At 38.9% G+C, this 24,934-nt stretch overlaps 2 protein-coding genes and 1 non-coding gene across 3 annotated transcripts; all 3 read right to left on the reverse strand.

The window, feature by feature from the left end:
- Nucleotides 1-4,844: 4,844 nt before the first annotated feature.
- Nucleotides 4,845-4,918, reverse strand: trnai-aau. The gene has a single exon. It is a non-coding gene; the product is annotated as a tRNA-Ile (tRNA).
- A 1,251-nt stretch (nt 4,919-6,169) lies between these two features.
- Nucleotides 6,170-17,073, reverse strand: cops8 (COP9 signalosome subunit 8). Its single transcript, XM_031758599.2, has 7 exons — nt 16,945-17,073; nt 16,213-16,283; nt 16,003-16,051; nt 14,483-14,615; nt 7,587-7,694; nt 7,418-7,480; nt 6,170-6,736 (listed from the first exon to the last, which is right to left on the reverse strand). Exons 1-7 carry the CDS (start codon nt 17,014-17,016, stop codon nt 6,657-6,659), a joined length of 576 nt encoding a protein of 191 aa, XP_031614459.1. The 5' UTR covers nt 17,017-17,073; the 3' UTR covers nt 6,170-6,656.
- trim63b (tripartite motif containing 63b) lies at nt 11,134-14,458 on the reverse strand. Its single transcript, XM_039600384.1, has one exon. It carries the CDS (start codon nt 12,773-12,775, stop codon nt 11,720-11,722), a length of 1,056 nt encoding a protein of 351 aa, XP_039456318.1. The 5' UTR covers nt 12,776-14,458; the 3' UTR covers nt 11,134-11,719.
- Nucleotides 17,074-24,934: the final 7,861 nt, after the last annotated feature.

Consider the following 24,934-nt stretch of genomic DNA (forward strand, 5'->3'; position numbering starts at 1 on the left):
ACCATCCTCTGTTCAGTCTCCCACATCCTCTTGGAGTCTTCTTCTGGTCTCATGCTCATGACTCATCATCCCACATGGAAACATTTTTTGTGTGGATGTGAAAGATCTTTTACTGCTGTTAATGAAATTTTAAACAACACCCCCACTCCAGTTGGAGCAGCGAGAAGAGATGTGAAAAAAGAGGAATTTTCTTTTTTTATGCTGTTATCCAAATACTACTAGTTTTGATGGGAGCTTTTCTGGTCTTTAATGCATTTTGACATCTGGAAATAGCAAACAATATTTATTGTATCAGTTTACTCACTTTGAGATCAGTGTTGGTGAAGACTGCCCCCCAGTGGATCATATTAGTATACAGTGTTTTATGTAACCTCTTTTCTCATCCAAGGTATTCCCTGTGATGTCAAAACACTCTCCAACTGTCATGAGACTGCTGAACAGATTGTCTCCACCTGATCCAGATACTAACAGAACTTATGACTGCCCTCATCCTTCTGCGTCACCAGACTCAAACTGCACATGTTACAATAAAATAAACAGAACCATCCACTGAATTTCAGAGCAGTCAATGTATCAATCAACAACCAAGCTTCCCATTGATGCTCCTAAAACAGCAGCAAGTTAGTTTCAGTGGTTTATCAGCACGGTGGCTGCGACATGCAGCTCTTATAGATACCTGAGCAGGACTGGGTGTTACATTAAATTGTTTAGGCAAACAGATTACAAACAATCACAAAGCTTAATCAGCCCATATTACTTTGAAAAAATGTCTGATCAGATCGTAATTACATTGTAGGGGGATTATTTGATTTTATTTTCACTATGTCTTAAAATAAGTCAGTTTTAATTTTATGAAACTCATTTTTTTAAATTATGAAGCATGTCAAAATACTCAGAGCACACTTTTCGTTTGGGCCTATCCTAGATTTGTAAGGGCGAACGTTGAAAATACTACATTAATTTAATTTGCATTCAAAATAATTTTATACCACAAGGTGATTCCCAAAAAGCTATTAGCTGAAAACCTATATATATCTTGACACGGTATGCAATGCATCCTTAAAGCAATGAGAAAACTGGACGAATGGAGGACGAAAGGAGAAGTGGCAGGCCTTAAAAACAAACTATCTGCAGCAGATGAAGAGTATCTGAAAGTCACATCCATTAGAAATAGGAAAATATCCAGCAAATACCTGACACAGTAACTAAGAAATGCACCTGATTCAGCTGATCCATCTACTGTTCACTGAAGCTTGTTCACTGAAGCTTGTTCATCAGAAGCGGAAGGGAAACATGGAGAAAAGGGTAGGCTATTCCAAATCACAAAAGAACTGGAGTGAAAATCGGTGGTAATAGGTCTGAATGAGACATAAATCCTGATTTTAAACATTTCGGTTGTTGTCAATATGAATGCATAAGGGGCCACGAGAAAGGTAAAACAGTGAGCGTCTGCAGTTATCTGTAAAACACAGTGGAGGCTCTGTCATGTTTTAGGACTGCATTTCAGCCAGTGGTGTTTGAGAGCTTGTCAAAACTTATATGATTTTACTGGGGATACTAAGTACATTTTTTTATGATCCACTGACCACTGAAATGAAAAGTTAGAGACTCTTTCAAAATAACTGGTGAAATAAGTGCACAAAGCTGTTTTGAAAATAGCCACTGAGTTTGAGAAACAGTAAACAAATGCAGACTTCTAAAAGGAAAAGCGCCTCAACTCACCTGTGCAGTTGTCTATAACATCATGTGAGGAAGAAGTCACTTTTGACCCCTGGAAAAAATGACCTCACCCACAACAGTTCCTACGTAAACATAAGCAGCTGTGCAAAAGATGCTGAGCCAGTGACTCAAGTGCTGTTGTAGGTTTTTTTCTTAAACAAAACAAAATGTAATAATAATTTTTTTAAAACCCACTAACAACAAAAACAGGAACATCCAGATGTCTTTCCTTGGGCTTTTTTTTTCATGTTAATTCTTTCTAAAATCTGCAAACTGTCTGGTGACTCACTGCAAACAAAAATAAGAGGGTTGAACATAGAATTGGAAACAGTTATCTCAGCCACTTCAAACGAAACATGCCGAACTGAAAATGTGAAAGACAAAGTGTTCTGCAATGTGGAGAGCATTTGCATGTATGGAGAGCTGACAGTTATTTTTGTAGCAGCAGCTGTCGTGTGTTACAGAACACTCGTGGCTCTTGACCATAAAATCTGTGCAACATTTTAGTATGTCAAATATAACCTAAAAATATATATAATACTGCCCATGCTTCCCGACTGTTTAAAACAATTATACAGTAATGCACAAAAATCATGAGCCAACCCTCATTTTTTTATATTTTGCGAAGAAAATGGGTAATATGTGCAGTGAGTTACTGAAACATGTGCAAACACATGGACATACAGAATATAAGGGAAAAGCTGAGTTTGTGCAATTCTAATAAGCTTGAAAGTCAATATTTGGTATGACCACCTTTATTCTTCAACTGAGTCTGAACTCTCGTAACATCTTTAAGTAGCCTTCAAGAATAGTTCTCCAAGTTTCTTTCTTCTCTTTTTGAATGTTTCTGTCTTTTCTTCCCTCCTTCATCACGATGATCTCACACTGTTTCCGTGCTCTGGGGAGTCCAGTCCATGTTTGATCATGTTCCATTGGCTTTTACCTTTTCTCCCTGTTTCCCCAGAAAGGCTTCTTGACAGTCACCCTTCCATTGAAACAATTTCTTATGACGTGTCAGTGAACCTCCGATGGATCAATGTCCAGGTGCTGTGTTGGATATTTTTCTGTTTCCTTTTGATGCAGCTAATACCTCTTTGAAAATCACCTACATGGTGCAAAAATACTATTTTATGTATGTCAAACTGTTTTATCTTTGCAATTTTTCATAGAATTCAACTAAAGAAATGTCAGTAAATACACAACACTGGTTCATCCTTTTTTTTTAACTGTGTTAAATTGTGTATTTAAAAAAATTCCATTGCTTTGAAAATGGTTGTGTACAAGAAGAGGACTTAAAAAGAGTGAAAAAGCACCCTGTGTGTGCAAAGACAGACTTGCTCACAACCACTGTGAATGCTAGAAATCCTCATTAAGTCATTCACAGAATCATTTTAGCTGGATTGAAAAGTCTGTTGTGTCCACAAATGTTCCTCCCCTAAGTTGTTAAGGTCAGTAAGTATAGTAGTGCCTGAGTGTGCATGAATTATTGTCATATTTTTTCTCTCCATTCCCGAAGGTCAGGTTTTGGTGTACGCCTGCCATGACGAGTTAACTGCTGTAGCTGCAGTTTAGTAACATTATTATTTACTTAAAACCTAAAAAAAATCGATCAAATTCAAAGCTGGCTGGCTTCATCTGACAAACCTCTGGGTAATCAGAGTGTGTTTATTGGAGCAGAGCCTCATCTCAAGGGAGTCCTGCTCAGCCTTCAGATTGTGAGAGTGCAAAACTGTGTTTCACCACATATTCACCGTGGCATTCAGAGGGTTGCTGTTTCATGTGGTCCATTTTACAGTCAGTGAGAAATGAGAAGAGCAGACAATGACTGAAACCATTAAACAAATTGCTTTCATTAAAATGACAACTGAAGTTTGAGAAAACATATGAAGTCTGGCTTCCCTTCCCACGAGTACCACCACTCACATACTACACTAACAATATCTAGACAAATTAAAGTGCCTTACTTTATATTATGACTGTGAACATTTCTGAGAAAAAAAGCTGAAGTCTGAGGTGGATAATTGAAAGTGTATGACTTTCCATGCACTTTCAGCCCACAGATCACCTCATCTAAAAATAAGTTACCAGTGCTTGTAGAATCTTCCTACATGAGAGCTCTGTGTCAAAACTGGATCAGTTAAAGGCAGGTGAGAACACTAAGGTCAAATTTATTATTGTAATGCAGATAGCAGATATGAGGCCATGAATACCACATGGCATTATGCATGTGTCAGTTATCTGAACCAGCATGAGGTATAAACGTTGACCCACGGTAGTAAAAGCACAGAGCCAATTCTGGAAACACAGTGTGACCTTGTGCCCTTACTTCAAAGCACTGTCGTGACTGTGTATCATATGAACCTAGAGAATTGTGTTCTGCATACATCAGATTACTCTGTGTTAATAGTCAGAGTTTTTTAAAATGATTCAGTGAGACTCTGGTTTTTTCCATCTTTAAAAAGATGTCAGTCTTGGGCTACGTTGTCCCTGAACGTATAAACCTGGCATTGGAAGACAAAATTTACCCTGCATGAAATAAAATAAAATACACACATGATGTGGGTTCAGTCACCTTACAAGAATGGTTATTTCCATTTAACAAGTGTTCCAGAAACAAATGGTTTGAAATGTTTTCTAAGTTAGTTAAAAGTAGCATTATGTAGCTTCACAGTGCTGAAATACTGGCTCACGTGGCCATCTCTTTGCTTCTTGCTCACAACAACAACAACAGCCATTTTATTTTTTGCTTTGATACTTATATAAAATGTATTTATCTTTAAAAGACAGGAAATTAATGTTACGGCAACTGAAAACACCCCAGCTCCATCAAATACAATATCACAAAAAGAAGCTCAGAGAGGTACACAAACAAATTAAACATTACAAGGAGCCCAACAACTAAGTGTAAATATATAACATGAGGGTTATAAAACTTAACCCTAATTAGTAAAAATACAGGCATTTTCATCTTCAGTAGGAAAAGACTGATGTACTTGTAACAGTTAACCTGAAAAAAAAAAACAGAAAATATGTTTGAACTGCATGTGAATAAAATCGTGCACAACGTGGAAAACTCACGGCAGTCCAATGGCGCGTCAGATATTCAACTACCAACAGAAAGACAGTGGCCCGTACGGGGATCGAACCCGCGACCTTGGCGTTATTAGCACCACGCTCTAACCAACTGAGCTAACCGGCCATGTGAACCGGAAGCCTTAAATCCTCATTCATCAGGCAGCTCTCACGGTAGATAGACTACTTCAGGTGCAAATTTACTGTGGTTAAGGGTTTTAGTTTGTTTTCTGTAAAGTGAGCGTTATACGAATTATTCTTGGCTGCTTCCTTTAGTGACAGTGTCCTTGGCCCGTGTGGGCAGTGTTAACTCTGCTGCCAGCTGAAACCTGCACAATCAGGGAGAATAACCCCAAACTCCAAACCCTGGATTTCAGCTGACCTGAGCTAGTGTTCCCTGAATTTAATGTCAGGACAGTCACTAAACATCCAGTCAGCTTAATACTACATTAATTATTGATATAAATCAAATTAAGCACTTTTTACTTAGTTTAGGCGGTTTATGCACAAGTTTGCTGGACCCACATCTGTGTGTATATCCTTATGGTCCATTACCTTTTAGTGTTTATGTTGACTAAACCTGGTGGATACTGTCATGCTGGTTCAGTGCCAGTCCCTGAGAAGTCTCTTAAGTTCACAGTTCCCTTTACATGCTGCAAATCTGTAGCCCAAGACAGACTTAAAAGGACACACAGCAGCAAATGTAAACAGACGGGCAATTTTCATGCTTGCAGTCGTGTCCAATGTGGCATTTTCAAAACAAAGCAAACCATGCCATGAAATAAATGAGATCCTTGCAACCACATAGTGCAAGGAATGGCCCTGATGTCCAGGATTTCACACTAAATCATATCAAATGGCTGCATCTCCCTTCCAGTGCCAGCTACAATAAAAGTTGAAATCACTACAAAGTAAAAGATAAGTGCACATTTCAAATTATGCCTGAAAACAGAACACAGAGTCCTTAAACAGGCTTTTATTTTGTAGCAGTGAGGAACAGATGGCAGCCAGATATGACTTCACAGAACAAAAATGTCCATGATTGCTCTGATGTTAATTAGAAAGCATCACTTTAGAAGTTTATTATCTTTAGCATAGATGTTAAAAAATGTTTTTGTTTTGTGTTTAAAGTTTTGCCTTTCACCGCCAGGATTAAACTGCAACTCGTTTCATTTTCCAGAACAATTTATGTGATTTTGGGGTATAAATATCCATTTGCTCCAATACCAACTTACCTGGTGGTCCATAATCATACATAAATACAGGGCTGCTTCCTCATATTGGGCCACAGAAGACAACAAACTTTCATTTACAGCAAATGTTGACTCTGAAATGCAACACCAATTACAGACAAAACTCAGAAGGACAGTACCAGAAATATAGAAACAGCAAAATATTTATTCACCAGTCAAAACATAAAATTTCAAAATGAGGTCTCCGTACGGTGATGCATGCATGCCAAGACTCCGGTTACCTGATGACATTTATATCAAGGCCAACTTTAAATGCTAAAACAGAAGGAGTGGACTGTACAAGCTGGTTTGTGTATTTCTGCTGGGAGGAAAGAATTAGTCGGTGATGGGAAAATGAAGCTTCCTTTGAAAAACGGTCAAATCTAGACATCAGGTGGGTTCGTGAAGAGCATAAAAATGTACAATGTCACAGTCTGCAATTTCCAACACATCAACAGCAGAGGGTTTATTAGTCGCTGAACATAAATAGCCATGTCCTGGAGAAATCATGCAAGATGATGGGGGGGGTGGGGTTGGTAAGTCTCAACCAGGGACACAGGAAGGATGAAGAGTCTTGTAGTCTCCCTCAGTACCGAGCGGGTGAAAACGGGTGGCAGTGGCTGTGGTGGGTTATCAGTTCTCAAGGAAAGCCACGTAGTCAGTAAGTCTGGCCAACTGCTGCTCATTTGGAACCAGCGAGACGGGGGGAGGATCTGTTGAAGGAGAGACACGGAGGAGGAGAGGTTGAGTCAGAGGGGGATTCCTCTTGTGCCAAACGCTATCGATCTTCTTACATCTCTCCAGTTTTAGCTCTACAGCCCACATGCTCTGACTCTGAAGCTCAGCAGGGAGCGGGATTCGAGTAAGACCTACTGTTCACATCTAGAAGTGAGCTCAAGACTACTCCCGACCTGTTAAACAACAACTACCTGCGAGGCCAGCACAATATTTTACATCCATCTCAAACAGAATCATTTCCTGTGTGAGATCAACAACTAAAAGAGCCAATAAAAACTAAGGAAGGAAAGTTGGGGGATTCATGTGGGTGGGTTGGTTGCATGCATGTGTGCAGCAGATGCTTCAGTCATGCAGTAAGTTCTGATGATTACAGATAGGACAGATGTCCTCCTGGTATGTCCGCATAAATCAATAAACCCGTGGATTAGTCCTTGACGCTTTGAATTGGGGACATGTGACTTGGGCTATATGGACGATAATCACATACTTCATAAACTTCAAGGAAAAACAATGTCAGCATGACCCAAGTCCTAAATCTGTGCTCACAACATTTTTATGTGTCTAATAAAATTCCCGGGGAGGAGAAAGTTGGGAGTTGGATGCTTGGTTCCTTTTGAGTCCTGGTCACAGTTTAACAGAGCAACACTGCCACCTACCTGGTTTTTTGGGCATCACCATCCTGGTGTTGGGGTCTGCCTGCCAGCCTTGGCTCACCACACCTTTGAAGTGAGGGGAAAAAATACGCTCAATAACTCTGTATAAAGTAATGTGATAAAATTGAGAGCAAGATTACTGGCTGACTAAAAACAGCAGATATAACATTACCCTTCACTGCCTCTTCCACAGAGTAGCCCACAAAGGCAGCAAAATCCTCCGCTGTGATGGAAGTGTACGCCTGGGCCACCAGGCCGTACGCCCGCTGCCGTGTGCTCTCTGTGAAGACATATGAGATAGGTGCATATGGAGTGCATATGAGCTAAATCCAGGCTCTGGTTCTATTTAAAGTGCACAGCAAACAGGGCAACTTGCTGGGAGCTTCCAGGCACGAGGAGAGTATGATGTTGCAGCATTTTAACATGATATTTAAGCAACATGTCTCGTGTAAACAGCACTTCTAATGAGCAACAGCACAGGAGGTCATATGCTGTGATGAAGAATTGTTCAGGAGTGATTTATTATATTCTAAGGAACAAAGCTCTGAGAACCAGAAACAGATCAGATCATTATGAACCACTGAACAGACTGTTCATCTCATAAATGTACAAAGCACAAATAATCTGTATTCACAGGCTGTTTCAAATTAGATATGAAACATATATTAAAAAGTATTCTGAATACATCTTTCCCTCTGAGCACAACTTTATTATATTTAAAAAGCCATGTACAGTTTCACCTTCATGCTATGAAACCTGTCAGAATTACAAACTTTCAAAATACATTAAGGAAAATTATTCTGACCCAAAAGGAACTGTGGCTGGACGATGAGGCTGGTATGAAAATGTGGGGGGGGAAGAAGACCTTGTATAACTTGTTTTCACAAGCTAGCAATCATACATGAAGATATGAGCTCTTAGAGTTTGGTCTGCATGCTAATCTTGAAGTTTTTTTCCCCTTTGAATGATCAGAAACACATTAAACAAAGCTTGTTTCTTCTCATGGACATTACACTGGTGCAGTTTATTTCAACTATGATATATCCCATGATACTGATGCTCAAAACTGGTTACAGGGCTGAACAGAAACATTTTCTCCTTAGACCATGGCCCTCAGTGTGGGTGTAAAATTGATTTGGCTCCAGTTTTTAAACAGAACTTAACGTTTTTTTATTTTTCCCTCAACTCTGAAGATGTTATGAGGATCTCTTTGGTACTCACGAAGTTAAAGTTCTGGAACAGTAAGCGGATTTAAATAAAGCTCCAAATTTCAACCCACACCTTTGCACTCTGAGGGTCTGTAATTCTGGAAATATTTTTCATGGGTTGAATGAAAAAAGTAAAGCTGATGTACACAAAATCTGATGATTTTTGCAGGTCACCTGGGATCACTCACCATGCATTGAGTAGGTATCATTAAGAACACTGTTTTTGTCTTGTTTTGTTTTTGTTATCAAACTATTTTCCGTTTAGAATATGCAATGCAATCAATGCAAGCCTAATCATTATTGCATTTTCAGGCAATAATTTGTGTTCTTCCACTGACTTTAACACTTTCATGTCATTGATTTAGTTTTATGGATATTCAGAGGCTTTGTTCTGCTATGGTCATCTGCACTCATGTAACGTGCATCACTGATCTCATCCCTGGGGCATCACTTAATACTGAAATGTCAATGCTGCTGGAGAGGATTTTCCATCTGTTGTACTGTCTCACTTATGCCATAACCCAGATCTGTCACTCCCAACATGCATACAAGCATTACTGATGATGCATACATCATCAGTAATGCGTTTTCGCAACTTCATGTTTTAAGTATGAGAGGTATCATCCTAATAAAACTGAACAGCTGTATCATGGCTTTAGTCTTAGTTTCAAAATTGTTACATCCTGAGTAAATGTCAAGTGATGGTATTTGTTTCTCTGTCCATCTGCAAGATTACACAACGCCTCCTGGACCAAATTTCAGAGAATGTGGTGGGAAAGGAACTTAACAAATTCTGATGCAGATTTCTTTACAACTAGACAGTGCACTGGCCTTGGAAGAAGCTCTTTGTTTCTCACTCTGCTGACTTTGCAGATTTTTCACCTTTCTTGTGGTAACTGTATATGTTTGGCAAGTCACTTCATCCCAGCCCAAACAAACACACAATGACATACAGCTCTAACAGGAACCGCTCTGGGAAAATCAAACAAAGCTAGTCTTAACAAAAAAATCGTCTGTCTTTAATTCCTTGTACCATCTGGGTTTGCTTTAAGTGAAATCTTGCATTTTGTTGTTCAGGAAACTTTGACTTGAGCTAAAACGAATTCCACAATCAAGGACACTTAATTAAAGATCTGTTAAATGAAGCATGCTTAAGCCGAATCACGGATGTGCTCACACCACAGACCCGCTGAAGGCTTTATCAGCAGGCTCTGGCTTCGGCTTCCAAACTGCCCTGTTTATCTAGCCTGACTTGACGTGCTGTAGAGATTACCGTAGGAGTGACAGGGCCTCAAAAACAACACAAGCTGGCAGGTATTCGCTGCTGCTACAGCAGCTATCACGTAAGTGCCTCGGGGTTATGGCCTTTGGTGTTTTATAGCCTAGCAACGGGTTGTGTGTATACCAACAATCAGGCTCATGTCTGCTGCAGCCGTTAGCAGCAGTAACAATAACAAGTGGGATGAGAAAAGACAGCTGTGTAGGGGAAGGCCGGAGATTGTCAAGACCGCGTTCCCATTGTGATGTCCAACGAGCTTCCTGTCCTAAATGTTACTGCACTTATCGAAAAGAGGCAAAAAGAAGCTGAACACATGTCTTGGAAAATATGTCAACACTGTTTACGCAACAGCTGCACTTGAGTTTTAACCAAAGTCATGACTGTAGGTGGCATTTAAGCATGGGCGGAGGGGTGATCTGTGGGTCCAGCTCTTGGGAATTTTGACCATTAGATACACCAATTTGTTTTTTCCATTGATTTATTTAAAAAAAAAAAAAAAAAAAAAAAAAAAAAAAAAACAAGGTCTTTATTTATGTAAAGGAAGAGTGCCAGAAGAATGGTGTGATTCTAATGACTGAGATCAGTGTGGGTTTGTGTTTGTGTGTGGTGGGGATCATTAAATCTATCCCAAAGAGTCAGCAGTTGTATAAACTAATAATTCATAATCATATTCTGGCGGGGGTGTTCTGTCTCACTGAAACGTTACACAATCCTTATTTATTTAAATACTGTTCTGATTCAAACAGCCTCTTAAATCAAGAAATCCAAATGAAACCCTTTATGCTGTGCATCACTAAGTGAAAAACTCCCATCTATTAAAAATAGACACAGCTTATAAAACTGCTTCTTGTGTTAGAACAACTTTCTGGCAGCTGACCATCTGTAAATTCAAATGCTCCCGACCCAACAAGGCCGGTCATCTCAAGGGGTTTTTTCTGTAACCCAGCCTCAGGGAAGATGTATATTTTTACCATGGCCTCTTGGCCGCTGGGGAATGAATTGCGTGGCAACTGGACGGGCCTTTCTTAGCATGCCCCTCCGACACTTCAGAGTTGGGTTGGAGGTGCTGAGTAAGACATCAGTGAGTGGGAGGATGGGAGTTTTATGCAGGAGAAACGGGACCTGGCTTGTCCTTCCCTGTCAGTCTATTCCAGGGTGAGCTATCACCTCTCACCATCTCACCTCTTAAAAATAGCCCCCACTTTTCACCAGCAAAGGCAAAGCAGACAGGACATGGCAAGGGCCTTTATTTTTAAATACAGTCCACTGCCAAGTAAGAGCAGCAACAGACTGGGAACCATTTCGATGGAAGCACTCCAAAAGTCTGTAGCACCAAAATAATCATAGTCATGTAGGGGTTTCTTTCCTTTTAAACCCCATTTATTTAATATAAATAAATCAATATTTTAAGTTGGGCTTACATTGAGCTAAAAATAAAGAACATTGCTGCTTCAATTCATGCAGATTTATTACCAGTAAAAACAGACTTGGTGATTACAGCGAGGTCAGTTGATCACCAATTCCACAAAACAAAGTGAGAAAGGAAATCTAAAATCCTAAAATACTACCTTCCTAAATACTACCTGTTTCTACATTTAACAGACTTAGAGGTACAAAAGTATAAAAAGAACTTAAGAAAAAGTATGAATATGACACTGAAATTAGATATTGCACTGACAGGGCAAACTGTTTCAGCCCACATCCTCTTTCACCTCCTTAATATTTCATTCAACATTAAATTCAGAGTCCTCAGACAAACACTGCCCTATTTCAAAACACCTTCAAGAGTACTTAAGTTCAAAACAACTTCAGTTCTCATCATTCCTCTTCTTCTTCCTCCTCTTCCTCCTCCTCCTCTGCATCCTCAAATTCATCATCTCCAACCACTCCAAAGTCCATTTTTCCAAGGACTCTTTCGACATGCTCCGTTGATATAGTGAAGTGGTCCATCTTCTCAAAGCCTGGCTCGGGCCTCTCTTCCCCCAGCGAGGCTTTGGCTGCATCTTTGGTCTGTGTGATAAGGCCCTTCGAAGCCAACAGGAACTCAGCAGCTCCGCTCTGCTCCAATGCCCTCACAGCCGTATCTGTCAGCTCTGAGCTGGCCTGCAGTCGCTCACCGTAACGCTGAGCCAGTGCCCGCAGAGCTGCCACCTTTTCATCTTGCTCTTTCCCAATCTTCTCAAGTAAAATGCCCTTACGCTCTTCTAGTACAGCATATAGCAGATCAAACCGCTCAGCGAGGCCCTGCTTGGCACGCTGAGCGTTTTCCTGAACAGCACGGCAGGCATCTTCCATCTGATTGAGCAGAGTCTGCAGGCGACCATTGCTGGTCACCAGAGTATCGATAGCATTACTCAGTTCACCCTTCTGGGTCTCATAAACAGTTGTTAGAGGGGCCACCTCACAGTCCTTATGCTGGCCAAACACTTTGCACATGGAGCAGGTGGGTGTCTGGCAGGTCACACAGTAGATGTTGATTTTCTCATCCTCATGTTCCTGGCACTTTGGCTCTTTGGACTCTTTAGGCTTCAGGTTGGTTTCCGTCTTTCCACTGCCACTTAGTTCTTGCTGCTGCTTGTAGATGTCAATGATATTTTCCACCAACAGGTTTCGCTGAAGCCCGTGCACACCATGGCGGTCGAGCACAACCTCAAACCGGCAGGTAGGGCAGCGAAAGACGCCGCCAGAAAAGCGATACGGGTTGCGCGAATCATAGAGGTCACTGGCACAGCTACGGCACAGGTTGTGCTGGCAAGGCAGGATGACCACAGGCTTCGTGAACATGTCCAGGCAGATGGGGCAGCTCAGCTGCTTCTCAAGGCTATCCATGGGGCTTGGGGGCCGAACCACAGATCCTGTCCTCTGGATGTCCATTTCGTAAAGTTTTATGCGTACACCTAGACTAGCAAGCCTTCTGTTCTCACAAGGAGAAAGCTAAAAGCTGAGTCGCTAAAACAGAGTGCAGCGTCTAAGAACTTCTCCTGTCGGTGTGCTGTACTTGAAATGCTGATATCTATTCTGGTTGAGAGCTAGCAGCTCTGTCCTTTATACTGGACAGCTGGTGACACCCGATCCTTTCCACCAGGCATTCCTACCCGCTTGCTAGCCTAGGATCTTTTCACAGAAACGCCCCCTTCTACCCATTGCAGCATGTGTCACATGTCCCAGTGGGCGCCGAGTCCCCTCTAACAGTGACCCAAGTGGCCAACTGAGCACAGACAAACAGGGTCCATGTGACCGGCTCAGAGGAGCTCGACCTGAGAAAGGGGGCTCAGTATTATTGGTAAACAAGTCTGTGTCAAGATCCTGTGACTTGGCTGTTTTTCCATTTGATTTCTTTTAATTTATCTGCTCAATGTGCCAATTTATGTAACCGGTTCTGTTTAGTAAATGGAGTGACTGTACACATAAACTACAGAAAAACACTTTTCATATGTTTTAGATTAAACTAACTGATAACAGCAAATGGCTGAGGATCAATTATGTTTATTAAACTACCACTGACACAACATTTAAGCCTCTTTTTTTCTAAATGACAATTTATCTGCTGGTCTCTTTCTTTTGCAATGCTTATACTTCAGCACTGGAACCTGATACTTTTAATAATAAAATCCACACTTTAGTGAGACTGTTAAATTAAATTAAATTTAAGGTAAGATGATGATATATTTGATTACTTTTTGGGTTCTCAATATATTTAATGTCTTCCTTTTGTGGCTTTGATTTAAACAGATTTATTAAAAATATTCAGATTAATTTATACGTTTGGAAATGTATTCTTTTAACACATTGATGGAAAAAATATATATTATGCAATATTCTAATTAGTGTGAGCTGTATGATAGTCATGGATACACTCAGTACACTAAGTGCCTGGAAGTACGGTCAGATTGCATTGATTGTAATCTTGAATAAATGCTGCAGTTCTTGACTGTTGCGCATTTTTTGTCAATGTTTATTCACACGTCCACTAAGCAGTTATGACCAGTGGTTGCTTAATTGTGCTATGACATACTGTACTGAGCATTAATATCAGATCAACACACAGTGTCATAAACATATGTGAGAAGCTATTCTTAAACTGTTGCACAATGTAATTGACACATGATACAAATGCAGCTACAACTGTGACGATCAGATGATATAAATTTATGACCTGATGTTTCTAGAAAATCATTCCTTTGAAGTTGAGAAGGTGACGTGAAAAACAGGCAAAAGTATGTAGGTATGCAACCACCTTCTTAATATGCAAGTACTTTGTTGTGGATATTTGATGTACCCTTCATGACCATGAGGGTTTCTGTTTATTTTCCCATTGCTTTGTTGCATCATAGCCCTGACTGGGTTCAGCTGTTGCCCCCTGCTGGCAGTTATTCTAAATCATTTAGGAAACTTTTTTTAAAATACTGAACTCACTTAAACGTGCTGACAGAATATGTTGCCTTAGTTTCTAGTTTCAACAGAGCCAAAGTTATATATTAGATAAAGAATTTGTGGAAGTATAATTAATCTGAAAAGTTTTTTAACAGGTCAATGTGATGCACGAGAAGTCAGCTGGTGTTTTTAACATTTTTTGGTTACCTCTAAGGGCCTCCATGACATGAAGAATATTCTCCGACCACTGATAAGCAGCGATGGCTGTGTAGATCCCTGGAAAGTCTCTCTGCCAAATACGCTGGCCCACTGCCCAAATAGCTGCTAATTCAGGATTTGCCTGCAGGAAACAAGTGAGAAGCATTTCAAACACAATCAGAATGCAACACTTGACCAGGCAGAGGTTTTAATGCTACTGTGAAGAGCATTCACACCCCAATATATATGTAAGACTGTTGGATCATAATGGTTCCATCATCCTTAAATTGTCTTTTCTTGGACTCTGCAAGAAGTCATGACTTGATTGGCAGTACCATAATTCCATTTATTTCATAGTGCTCTTGGTTGTCTTAGCAGGTCCAAAAAGTTTTCCAGTGGGGCAAATTGATCTGCCAGGAGTTAAGATCATTTTGTCACACAAGTAAAAATTCCAATTACATGTGTTCTTAGTTACTTACATGTACAGTTGAGCAACTTTTCTATAAACATGAAACTGGTTGTGTCGGGGTGGTAAAAAATGTTTGCCCTTAATATTAAATATGGTGCAGGCACCACAATGGCAAAAGCTGATGAAAAACACAGACCATACTTTTCTAACTTCTAAGCTGGAGCTGGAATATAATTCCTTATTATCAGATTGTTCTGAAAGCTCCCTGTAAAGCCTCCAAAGCAAACAGAGACTAGAAAAAGAAATCTTTATTCCATATTAGCCTCTCTCCATTGGCTCCTTGTACCATCCCTTTGTCATGCTATGATGAATCTGGCTGCTCAGTCATTAAAGGACTTCTCCACTCCACGAGTTTGTCTTTTCTCATTAAATTAACCAGTCACATGACATTAACAAAATGCTATTCAAATTGAGTATTCGAATGAGGAAGAAAGGTAACAGAAGACACTTTGAACGTGACATGGTTGGAGATGTCAGATGGGCTGGTCTGAGTATTTAGGAAACTTCTGATCTGCTGGGATTTTTCCCCACATCTCTAGGATTTACACTGAATTTTCAGAAAAAAGGAAAATATCAAATGAGTGCCACTTCTTGTTGATGACAGAGTTTAGAGGAGAATGGTCACACTGATTTGAGCTGATAGGAAGGCAAATCCAATGGCCTCCACAGTCACCATATCTTAAGCAAGTACAGCGTTTTAGTTGCAGAACAGGAGATTTATGTCATAGATAAACACCCAACAAATCTGCACTAACTGTGTGATGACCTCATGTCAACATTGACCAAAATCTCTAAAACCACTAAGAAATTTTTCCAGCACCTTGTTGAATTTATGGCACGAAGAATTAAGGCAGCTCTGAAGACAAAAGAGGGTCCATACAGTACTAGCAAAGTGTACCTTACAAAGTGTCTAGTAACTGTATACATGACAGTATGAGTAGGTTTAAAAAATGTAATAAAACCAACATTGGATTTTAAAGTAAACAGCATTAACTGTTCACATTTACACGCTCAAATGCTATTTCTTTAGCAGTGTTTACACATGTTTTAACAAGCTTACCGATTTTATTGCTTGGGGAATCCTCTTCCATAGATACCTGGCATTATTCCTGTTAGGAAAACACACATTCATAATACAGATACAGGCACAGGCAGCAAAAAGGGGCTCATCAACTAAATTGAGTTCAGCTGCCTGCAATCTGAGACAAAAATATACATTTAAATGTATTTTTTAATATAAATACATAGACATCAGATATCAGTGACTTACATGTCATTATTAAGTAAATAGAGCACCAGCAGCTGAGCGTAGACCTGAGGTGTTGCAATGCCCCCTGGAGCCTGTTACAAAGAAATGCAGGTGTGCGATTAAACATTGGAGCTAAAACAAGCGGAAAACTGAACAAATGTTACTTCTCAGAGAAAACAGGTTATTATTATTGTCTTATTATTGTCATAATAAAAAAAAAAATAGTCGCTGATGTTCACCCAGCCAACAGCAAGCGTCCAGTTAATAGTTTTAGCTCCTGCTAACATTACAGTAGTGGTCTCGCTCACTTATTCTTATACTATAAACTGTCAGTCCGAAAGCTGCATGCAGGCAGGCAGATGGACAGACAGACTGTCAACACAGGTAAGACTTAAAGGTTCTTAAATCAAACACATAACCTGCAGATATGTTCCAATTTAACGGAGAGATTATGACCGCTAACTTCCTACTATCTGCTGGCAGGTAAAGGCAAAGATCAAGCAAAGAGCAGTCCAACATGAACACGCTGCTACAGCCTATATCTCATTTTTAACGTGAGAATGTTTCGCCTACGAGCTAACGTGTTTGATAAGTTGATTTCCCAGAGCTTTAAGGTAGGCTACACACAGGCTAGGTTTTGTAGCCAGTACGCTAGCCTAAAATCTCTAGAAACCGCACCGTTCCCATCATGCTTTCAAAGCCACAAAGTCTCTGAGACCTTCCTGTTCATATTTAAGATCACAAAGTCCTTACCTCGAGCTCTTGGGCTTCACACTGCTCTAATAATTTATCAAAATTTTCCTCCATAATCACAGCAGTAGGCATGATGATGCCTAGCTGTTGCACCGGAAACTTCTGCTTCTTCTTCTTCTTTGGTGTCTTCGCCGTATTATTACGAGTCCGACGTCGGGTGTGTGCTCACTGACGTCCTCGGCTGGCTGTAAGGCAAACTGCAGTGAAATACAACTGAACCAAAATAGTAACATAAATAAAGCATAGATAAATAAACTCCAAACAAAAGAGAGAAAATATAAGAAGAAAAATAATTTTAATAGAAAAGTCTGTCAAAAGGAAGTCTGCATTCACAAATCAAAGAAATCTAAACCCTAAATCCAGAGAGCATCCTGAGGGTATACAATTTTGCTGATATACTTTGGATATGAAGGGTCACTCCTAATAATTAAAAGTTCTTTTAATTGATCAAATTTGTTTTGTTATGACACAAGTTGTCTCTTCTAGTCTGACAATGACCCTTACACAGTGCATGAGAATGGGTCATAGAATGGTTTGATGTCTATGTGAATCACATGCTATGGCCTCACATTTTTTTCCAAATGGAGATCCTGGACTCTGCTGGAGGAGACTCAGAGCTGTGGGATTCTGAAAAAATGACAACTAGCATTTTTTTTTTTCACTAAAAAACAAATATTTGCCATTGGTGACAAGCAAAAACCTGTCAGTTCAACAAATTTCACCCTAAAGCTGCCCTAATACATTTTCCCCCAAAGCTGTATGACAAACATGTCTGAGTTACACAGAGGAAGACTGCAGTCAATGCAATCAAACTGTTTATCAGAGGGATATGTGTGATTTTTAGAACACTGGAGCCTAACATTAGTAGCCATAATGTTAGCTTACAACCAGGTGTTGTTTTGCTGGCTTGTTGTCACTTGTACAGAGACAGGAGCGTTGTGTGTGTAATCTTGTAACAGTAAGTAATTGTGCTAATATCAGGAATAAATAAGCACATTTATGCACTTTTTGTGTGGTCAAAAGATTAAGAGGAAAACACTTTAAAAATAATCGAGAAAACTCCTACAGTGTTCATCAAACACATAACTATACTAAGATTTTTGTGGACAGTGAAAGAAAGATGATGACAGCTTTTTACTAGATTTTGAAAATGTGATACTTGCAAATGAGCTTAAATATATTATAAATGGGAAAAATCTTACAAGCTATGTACAACAAATGAGCCAGCTAATCTGAGACGAAGGTCTGACTCGTTGTTAAAGATATTTGCAGTAACTATTGTTTCTTTAAGTAAATTTAGAGTTTAATGAGTTTTATTCATATAAAAGTTCTTGTCATTATTATTAAATGCTGTGGTTCGGCAACGTTAAGATATACGTGCAAGTTTAGATTTATTGGTACTTCTACCAGGGAAACTATCACTCTTTAAAACACTCCCAGTGCTGAGAGATACTTTTTTCCTCTTAATTCACTAATGATCTTCCCGCCAGTGGTGGGCATTCCTCTATTTTAATTCCTTTTGATCTTTTCTTTGCCTTTGATGGTGGTGACTACACATACCTTTTTATCCCATCCACCTCTAAAAAACTAGCTTGGCAACTGAGACACAGCTCTCATGTGTTTTCTTTATTTTGACAGATATTCTACTGTTGATATAGAAAATTTATCATTCTCCAAACTTCTGACTTTTTTATCTGCATTGAGGGTGGTATTTTGCAATCTTAAGGAACACTAAATGTGTAAAAACAAACAAAAAACACCCCTCAGACATCTTTTTCACACTTTAATTACAACATTTTTGAATTACTTAAAAAATCTAGTTGTACTGACAAATCTGAGATTTTTAAAACTCTTTTTTAATGTCACAACCTCCAAAATATTTGTTTTTATCATTGCTGGAACACAACATGCACTAATCAATTTATCAGCTTCACAAGCTCTTTTTAATCTCTATGGAAATAATAGAAATCTTGTAAAACAACACATATGGACCAATTTCCATTTCATGTTCCACAGAATTGTTCCAGGGGGTTTTATGGAGAGTATGCGAGATTACTTAGTTAGACGGTCTGGGGAGAATGTGTGGAATGGGGACACTGATCTGTTTTGCACTAGCAAACAAACTCATGGGCAGGCAGCTGAGTAGAGTTGGTGTGGTCAGGCGTGACAACTGAAGAGCAGAAATACGGGATTCCACTCACAGGCAGATTTTCAGCTGCCCGACCCAACCCTGACACGAGAGGGAGTGGAAAATCAAAACAGCAAACAGATTATCACATTTCTAGGAATCTTTTTGTTGATTTAACTTCATGGAAGGCATATCAGATATCTGGCATTGTCCCTGATTATCAGGAGGTATCCCAGATGTGCTTCAGGTAGACTTAAAGAGCTACTGGAGGTATACAGGGTAGAAATATGACTACGAGGCGATCTTGTAATGTCAAAGCAGTTTGATATACCCTTGAAATTGAGTTTTAGAAGAGCTGGAACTTATTTATTGCTTTCCATAAATCCTGTATACTATAAATTAAAATTTAAAAATTAGATTTCTGAGGATTGTTAACTAGACATGGACAATTTTTATCACTTCACCAGTGTAATAACTTCTGCTATTGAATAATAAAATTAAGTGGGTAGGAACCATTTGGAATAAGCTATTCATTTCAATAATATATTCTATAAACAGTCTTTATAAACTTTATACAATTCTATAATCATAATAATCTTGTTTAACGCTGATGCAGTGAATGAACAGTAAGTGAATGTAGTTTCAGCATTCATTTGTATCACTTGATCTTCCACACTAAATTTGCTTATTTGAAATACAAAAAATAAATACAGAGAACAACATATGCTCCCATCCAGACGACGTCTTTTTCAGGGAAGGCCTTGCGTATTTCAGCAAGACAATACTAAACAGCATACAGCAGGTTTTACAACAACATGGCTTTGTGGTAAAGTGCAGTCCAAGTGCAGAACTGGCTTGCATGGAGCCCAGACCTGTCACCAACTGAAAAGCATGAAGTGAAAAAAATGCGACAAAGTAGACCCAGGACTGGTGAGCAGCTAGACTCCTCTATCAGACAAGAATGAGACACCTGTCCTCTCCCAAAAGTCCAACAGCCAGTCTCCTCTTTTCCCAGACGTTTACGGACTGCAACGTTTGTGAGATGTGCCGCTACCATCAACTCCCAAATGAGCTTATATTTTTCCTTAAATTAGTACATTTACTTGCTTTAAACATTAGATACATTTTCCATTTTCTATTGTGAATAAACAACACGTATATGAATTCTTTGCATTCTTTTTGCTGTTAGTTTTTTTGGGTGGGGTGGGAGGTATGTAGCAACATAAATTTTTAGGAATTGATGTTAAGTTAGACATTTAATTTGTGTCTTACATTGATTCTCATTCTCCTGCTTACCTGTTTACCAACTTTGAACTTGCTTTTACATCTATGCTTTGCTCTCTTAAAATTCCTTTAATGCACACAAATTTAAAAAAAAAATCTATTTGTGTCTGAATTACCTTCTGTAACTTTCTGAAATCTTCATTGACAAGAATGAAAAGTCTCATCTAATGTTCTGCTAATTTCACCATGAGATAAGACTGGACCTTCCTATTACATTACAGTCACAGTACTACAGTTCTCAGCAGCCAGTTATCATAAACCTAGAAGACTGTTTTCAGATGTGCTACCTTGACCCTCCTGTCACATCCTCAATAAATGAATAAAGTATATAGGGACCATAATCCCTGTTATGGTGTAGGCCAAAGGAAAGGATCAAAGAAATGCAAAGCAGCGGTGTTAATAGTTTAATAATGCTGAAAGAGAATCCCATAAACACATGAATGAATCACGTTCCACCACATAAAGAACATCAGAACAGCTTCTTTCTCTGAAGTGTGGATAACATAGAATAGAATATAAAGAATAATAATAAAAACAGATTTTATTTACTTAGCTTCTCCTCTCTAAATGTATCTCAGTGTTCAGCTCTGAGAAGAAATCCCCATGTGCCGGATCAGTGGAATTCATGAGGACTTTTGATGTTCCTAATTTTTTATATTCGTGAAAGATTCAGCTCCAGACATTATTGAGACTCTCTGACTCAATCAAATGTTGACATAGGGAAAACATTTTAAAAAACTCATCTTAAGAGCCTCATAAACTGTCAGGTCTTGCAGATTGAGGACCCAAATGCAGGCTCTAAAAGGCAGGCGGAAATAACACAAAACGACCTTTTATTTCAAGTTGAGGAAGTATTGAAAAACAGCACGTAAATGGTGAAAACACAGACAACAATAGTGAACACAACAAAATAATTAATACGTAGAACTAGAAAAATATAAAGACCATAAGTTAAAAAAGAAATCAAAACCCTGAGGGATAATTAGACTCAGTAATAATAACAGAAATTGTCCTGATAAATTAAAGTCAAAATGTAGACAATAAACCGAGTACAAAACAAAAAAGCCAAACAAAAAAAGACCCTGAAGGCAGAAGAATTCCCAAGGAGTCCTACGACGAAAATCCAGGACCATGAGATAAACACCCTATTATAAAAATAACTCTGTGATTTCTGTAAGAGAAAACACTGTTAATGATGTGATGTTGTATGGCTTTAGTTCCACAACTATGGGAACTACAAAATGGGTCTTTGATCTCTGAATTGTAAGAGTTTAATGACACTGAACGCATGACTGAGTCTTTGGGCAGAAGGATGCACTGAGAGGAATTGTTGGGTTGCTTATTTTCACTTAACAAAAATGAATGCATGTGTCTCATGTTCTCCAAATCTTACCTTATTGTGTCCTTTTTAACAAGATTAGATATTAGAAGAATATTAGAAGATGGGAATACATTTTTACTAATACTAATTTTTAATATTAGTTATGCTCAGCTTGAATCAGAAGGAAAAGAAGGAAGCTTAAAAAAATCTATATTTTCTGTTGTCTACATTGTAGAGGGTGACTTTACCTCTGAAAGGGAAAAGGGAAGTAGGGAGGAGGTTAAAGTGGGATTCAGCAGGTGGGGAACCCTAACATCAGTTGTAGCCACTCAGTGTGGGGAAAAGTGGGTCACAATAGGTGAATTTTCTTAGTGTACAGGCTGTGATCAGCTGATATGGATATGCACTGAGGTTCACTGCTCTTTGTGGATGTAGACAACTTTGTTGTACGCAATCCAACAACATGTACGTAGATGTTTCAGTCAGTGTAGGGGATGGAGAACCGTTTATACTAACTTTATACTAGATTGTATAAAGTTGGTATGAACCATGTAAACATCATCAGCTTAATTTCAGATTCATCTCTGCTAAACTTGATTGTAACCTAACTCGCACCACAGTCACTGTACACCAGTCACACACTGTTCTATTGTGTGTGACTAGTGTTCTGTTCTGTTTAAAACCATCACAGTACAGCAAACTGACCTGTTTATTTTGTGCTAACCTGCAGAGTATTTTCATGTAGTCTTTAAATAAAATAGTCTACCCTAGTTAACAGGTCCAAACAGAAAGATCTGGGTTGACCAGGTTTGAAGCTGATCAGTGTCTCTGAGCCTACAGGAATCATAAGCTGCCTATACCACTGGTCTTCTTCTTCAGTCACTATCCCAAACTCAGGGTCTGACTGGTAAATTAAATAGTTTATTTCAGTTTAAATCAGTTTCTTGAATGTATTCATTTTCTTTCTCAAGTTACTGGTAGATGAGGCTTAGATGCCAAAGCTACTTGATTTAGCTGGATTGCAGAGTCAAGCAGATCTCTTCACAGTATTTACCAACTCTTAGAAAGCCTTTCTGGTAGAAGGCAAACTGCCAAGAGCAACACCAGTTTTCTTATTAGGGATACTGAGGCTGATGATAATGGTGGAGATTGTATATGCACTCATTCACATGATTGCAAAAGATATCCCCCTCAAAATATCATTTGTTTTAACCCTCTTGAACAGTTGACTAGCTCTGTTATTTCTGGTCAGATCAGCCTGGTAATTTTTGAATTTGCTGTGTCTTTGTTGTTCTTTTGTTGTCATAATGCCTCATATGTGCCTTATTGTATAACTCTTTCAATAAGGAATATTAAAGAGGAGGAAGAAAAACAAAGTGCCAATGACACAGTCTTGTCATCTCTCCCCTTTACATTGTGTGAACACCGTTGTGTCAACCTGAGTTATTACTCTGTGGGCTTACAGAAAAGGACAATGCAGCTGCTTTGGGGAGTCATTTCCTTGGGGAACAGGAGAATTGTTCTGTGATGATTACTTGTAACCTCTGGGCTATTATTTGAACGGAGTGTCCACTTTTTAAATGCCAGATAGGGCTGGAGGTCTGCTTGACTGATTAAGCCATTTGTTGAATGCTCTGTGCAATTTGTTTGCAGGTTTTCAAAACCACTTGAGCACACAGCTTGACTGTAAGCTGCTATTTCAGCGCAAGAATCAGTCAGAATGAGACTAGTTTTATTATCTCAATCTTGGAATTTTAAGGATATTGTATAGTGTTTTCATATTTAAAAAAAATATTGTGTTACATGTGTCAATTTTGGATCCTGCTTTCCAAGGAAATAGGTAACGCTTCAGTGATAACTGCCAGCAAACCCAGTTAGGAAGTAATTTACATGAATTACTTCCAGTGTACAGTAGGGGGTCAATTCTTCTGGTTGCTATAAGACGTCAGATTGTATGTCATGTTATTGAAAAATGACTCAACTTTTCACTTGATTTATTTCTTAATTAAATAGTTTAATCGGTTCATAGTGTCAATCACTACTTTAAGGTCGTCCCTTTCTCCATTAGCTGGTAAATTCAAGTTGGCCTTGTATGTGTTATGTATATGATTTATTAGAAATACAAGGATCTGAATCCAGCGTTACAGCAAACAGTAATTTAAATCAATAATCAAGCTTAATAAATTTATTTGAGGATCATTTTATATGGAGTTCAGTACCCAGAGATCAATAAACTCCCGTCTACGTTACACAACTACGTTCTCATTTCAGACTTTCTTCCTTTCATTGTTGTTTCTAAAAGGTACTCTGGGGGATCTGGATGGGAGCTGTCACCAGTTCTCAATGATCCTTCTACTTCTGGCTCATTTCATTGCTTTCCATTATGCCTCCAACACACAGGCCTAGAAACGGTTTAGCGACACCATTGCAATCACAGGTTGATGGAGTTGGCGAGTGGTATTTGGCAGTTGCTAGGTGAAATTTGCTGTAGCAATTGCTGAATTTGCCTTTAGTTTGCATGGAAAACATTAGTTTGCCTGCAAACTTGCCAACAAGTGATAGTGAAGTCATGAAAAGGGTTACACAAACACAAACGTTGAGATATTTTGCCTTCAAGGTAAATTCTGAAACGTGTGAGTTCACTGCAAAAACTCAAAATCTTACCAAGTATATTTGTCTTATTTCTAGTCAAAATTTATCTCATTACACTTAAAATAAGACACAATCAGCTACAGGGCAACATTTCAGTAAGCTAAAGTAACTTGTTTCAAGACAGTGAATCTTGAAACTAGAGAAAAACAAGAGATTTTTCACTTGTTTCACTGGCAGATTTTTTCACTTAATACAAGATATTTTAGCTTGAAATAAGTGAAAAAATCTGCCAGTGGAACAAGTGAAAAATCTCTAGTTTCAAGAAATGTTGCCCTGTAGCTTATTGTGTCTTATTTTAAGTGTAATCAGATAATTTTGACTAGAAATAAGACAAATATACTTGGTAAGATTTTGAGTTTTTGCAGTGTTGAAGTGCTGACACACAGCTCTTACTTTGATGGTTTGCATTGCACTTTGTTAAATTTTGCTACTGCTTGTTGAGAAGCTGGCAAGTCTTTGCAGACAAGTCAATGTTTTCTATTCAAACTGGAGGGAACTGCAGCAATCTGTAAGCTTTCAAAGTAATCGCAAAGAGGTTTTCGGTGCAGCACTGCATACAAATCAGTACTCACGATTATGAATTTATTTTTAAACAACTGTTCTCT

Source organism: Oreochromis aureus, linkage group 16, assembly GCF_013358895.1.
Source record: "Oreochromis aureus strain Israel breed Guangdong linkage group 16, ZZ_aureus, whole genome shotgun sequence".
Taxonomy (NCBI): domain Eukaryota; kingdom Metazoa; phylum Chordata; class Actinopteri; order Cichliformes; family Cichlidae; genus Oreochromis; species Oreochromis aureus.

Bases quoted from the DNA above. Each gene is read 5' to 3' on its own strand.
- trim63b (XM_039600384.1), bottom strand. From the start codon at position 12,775: ATGGACATCCAGAGGACAGGATCTGTGGTTCGGCCCCCAAGCCCCATG.
- cops8 (XM_031758599.2), bottom strand. From the start codon at position 17,016: ATGCCTACTGCTGTGATTATGGAGGAAAATTTTGATAAATTATTAGAG. The intron at 16,052-16,212 runs GTAAGTCACTGA...TTTTCCTAACAG, and splicing joins TATTTACTTAATAATGACAT to GAATAATGCCAGGTATCTAT. The intron at 7,481-7,586 runs GTAATGTTATAT...CTCACTTCAAAG, and splicing joins TGTGGAAGAGGCAGTGAAGG to GTGTGGTGAGCCAAGGCTGG.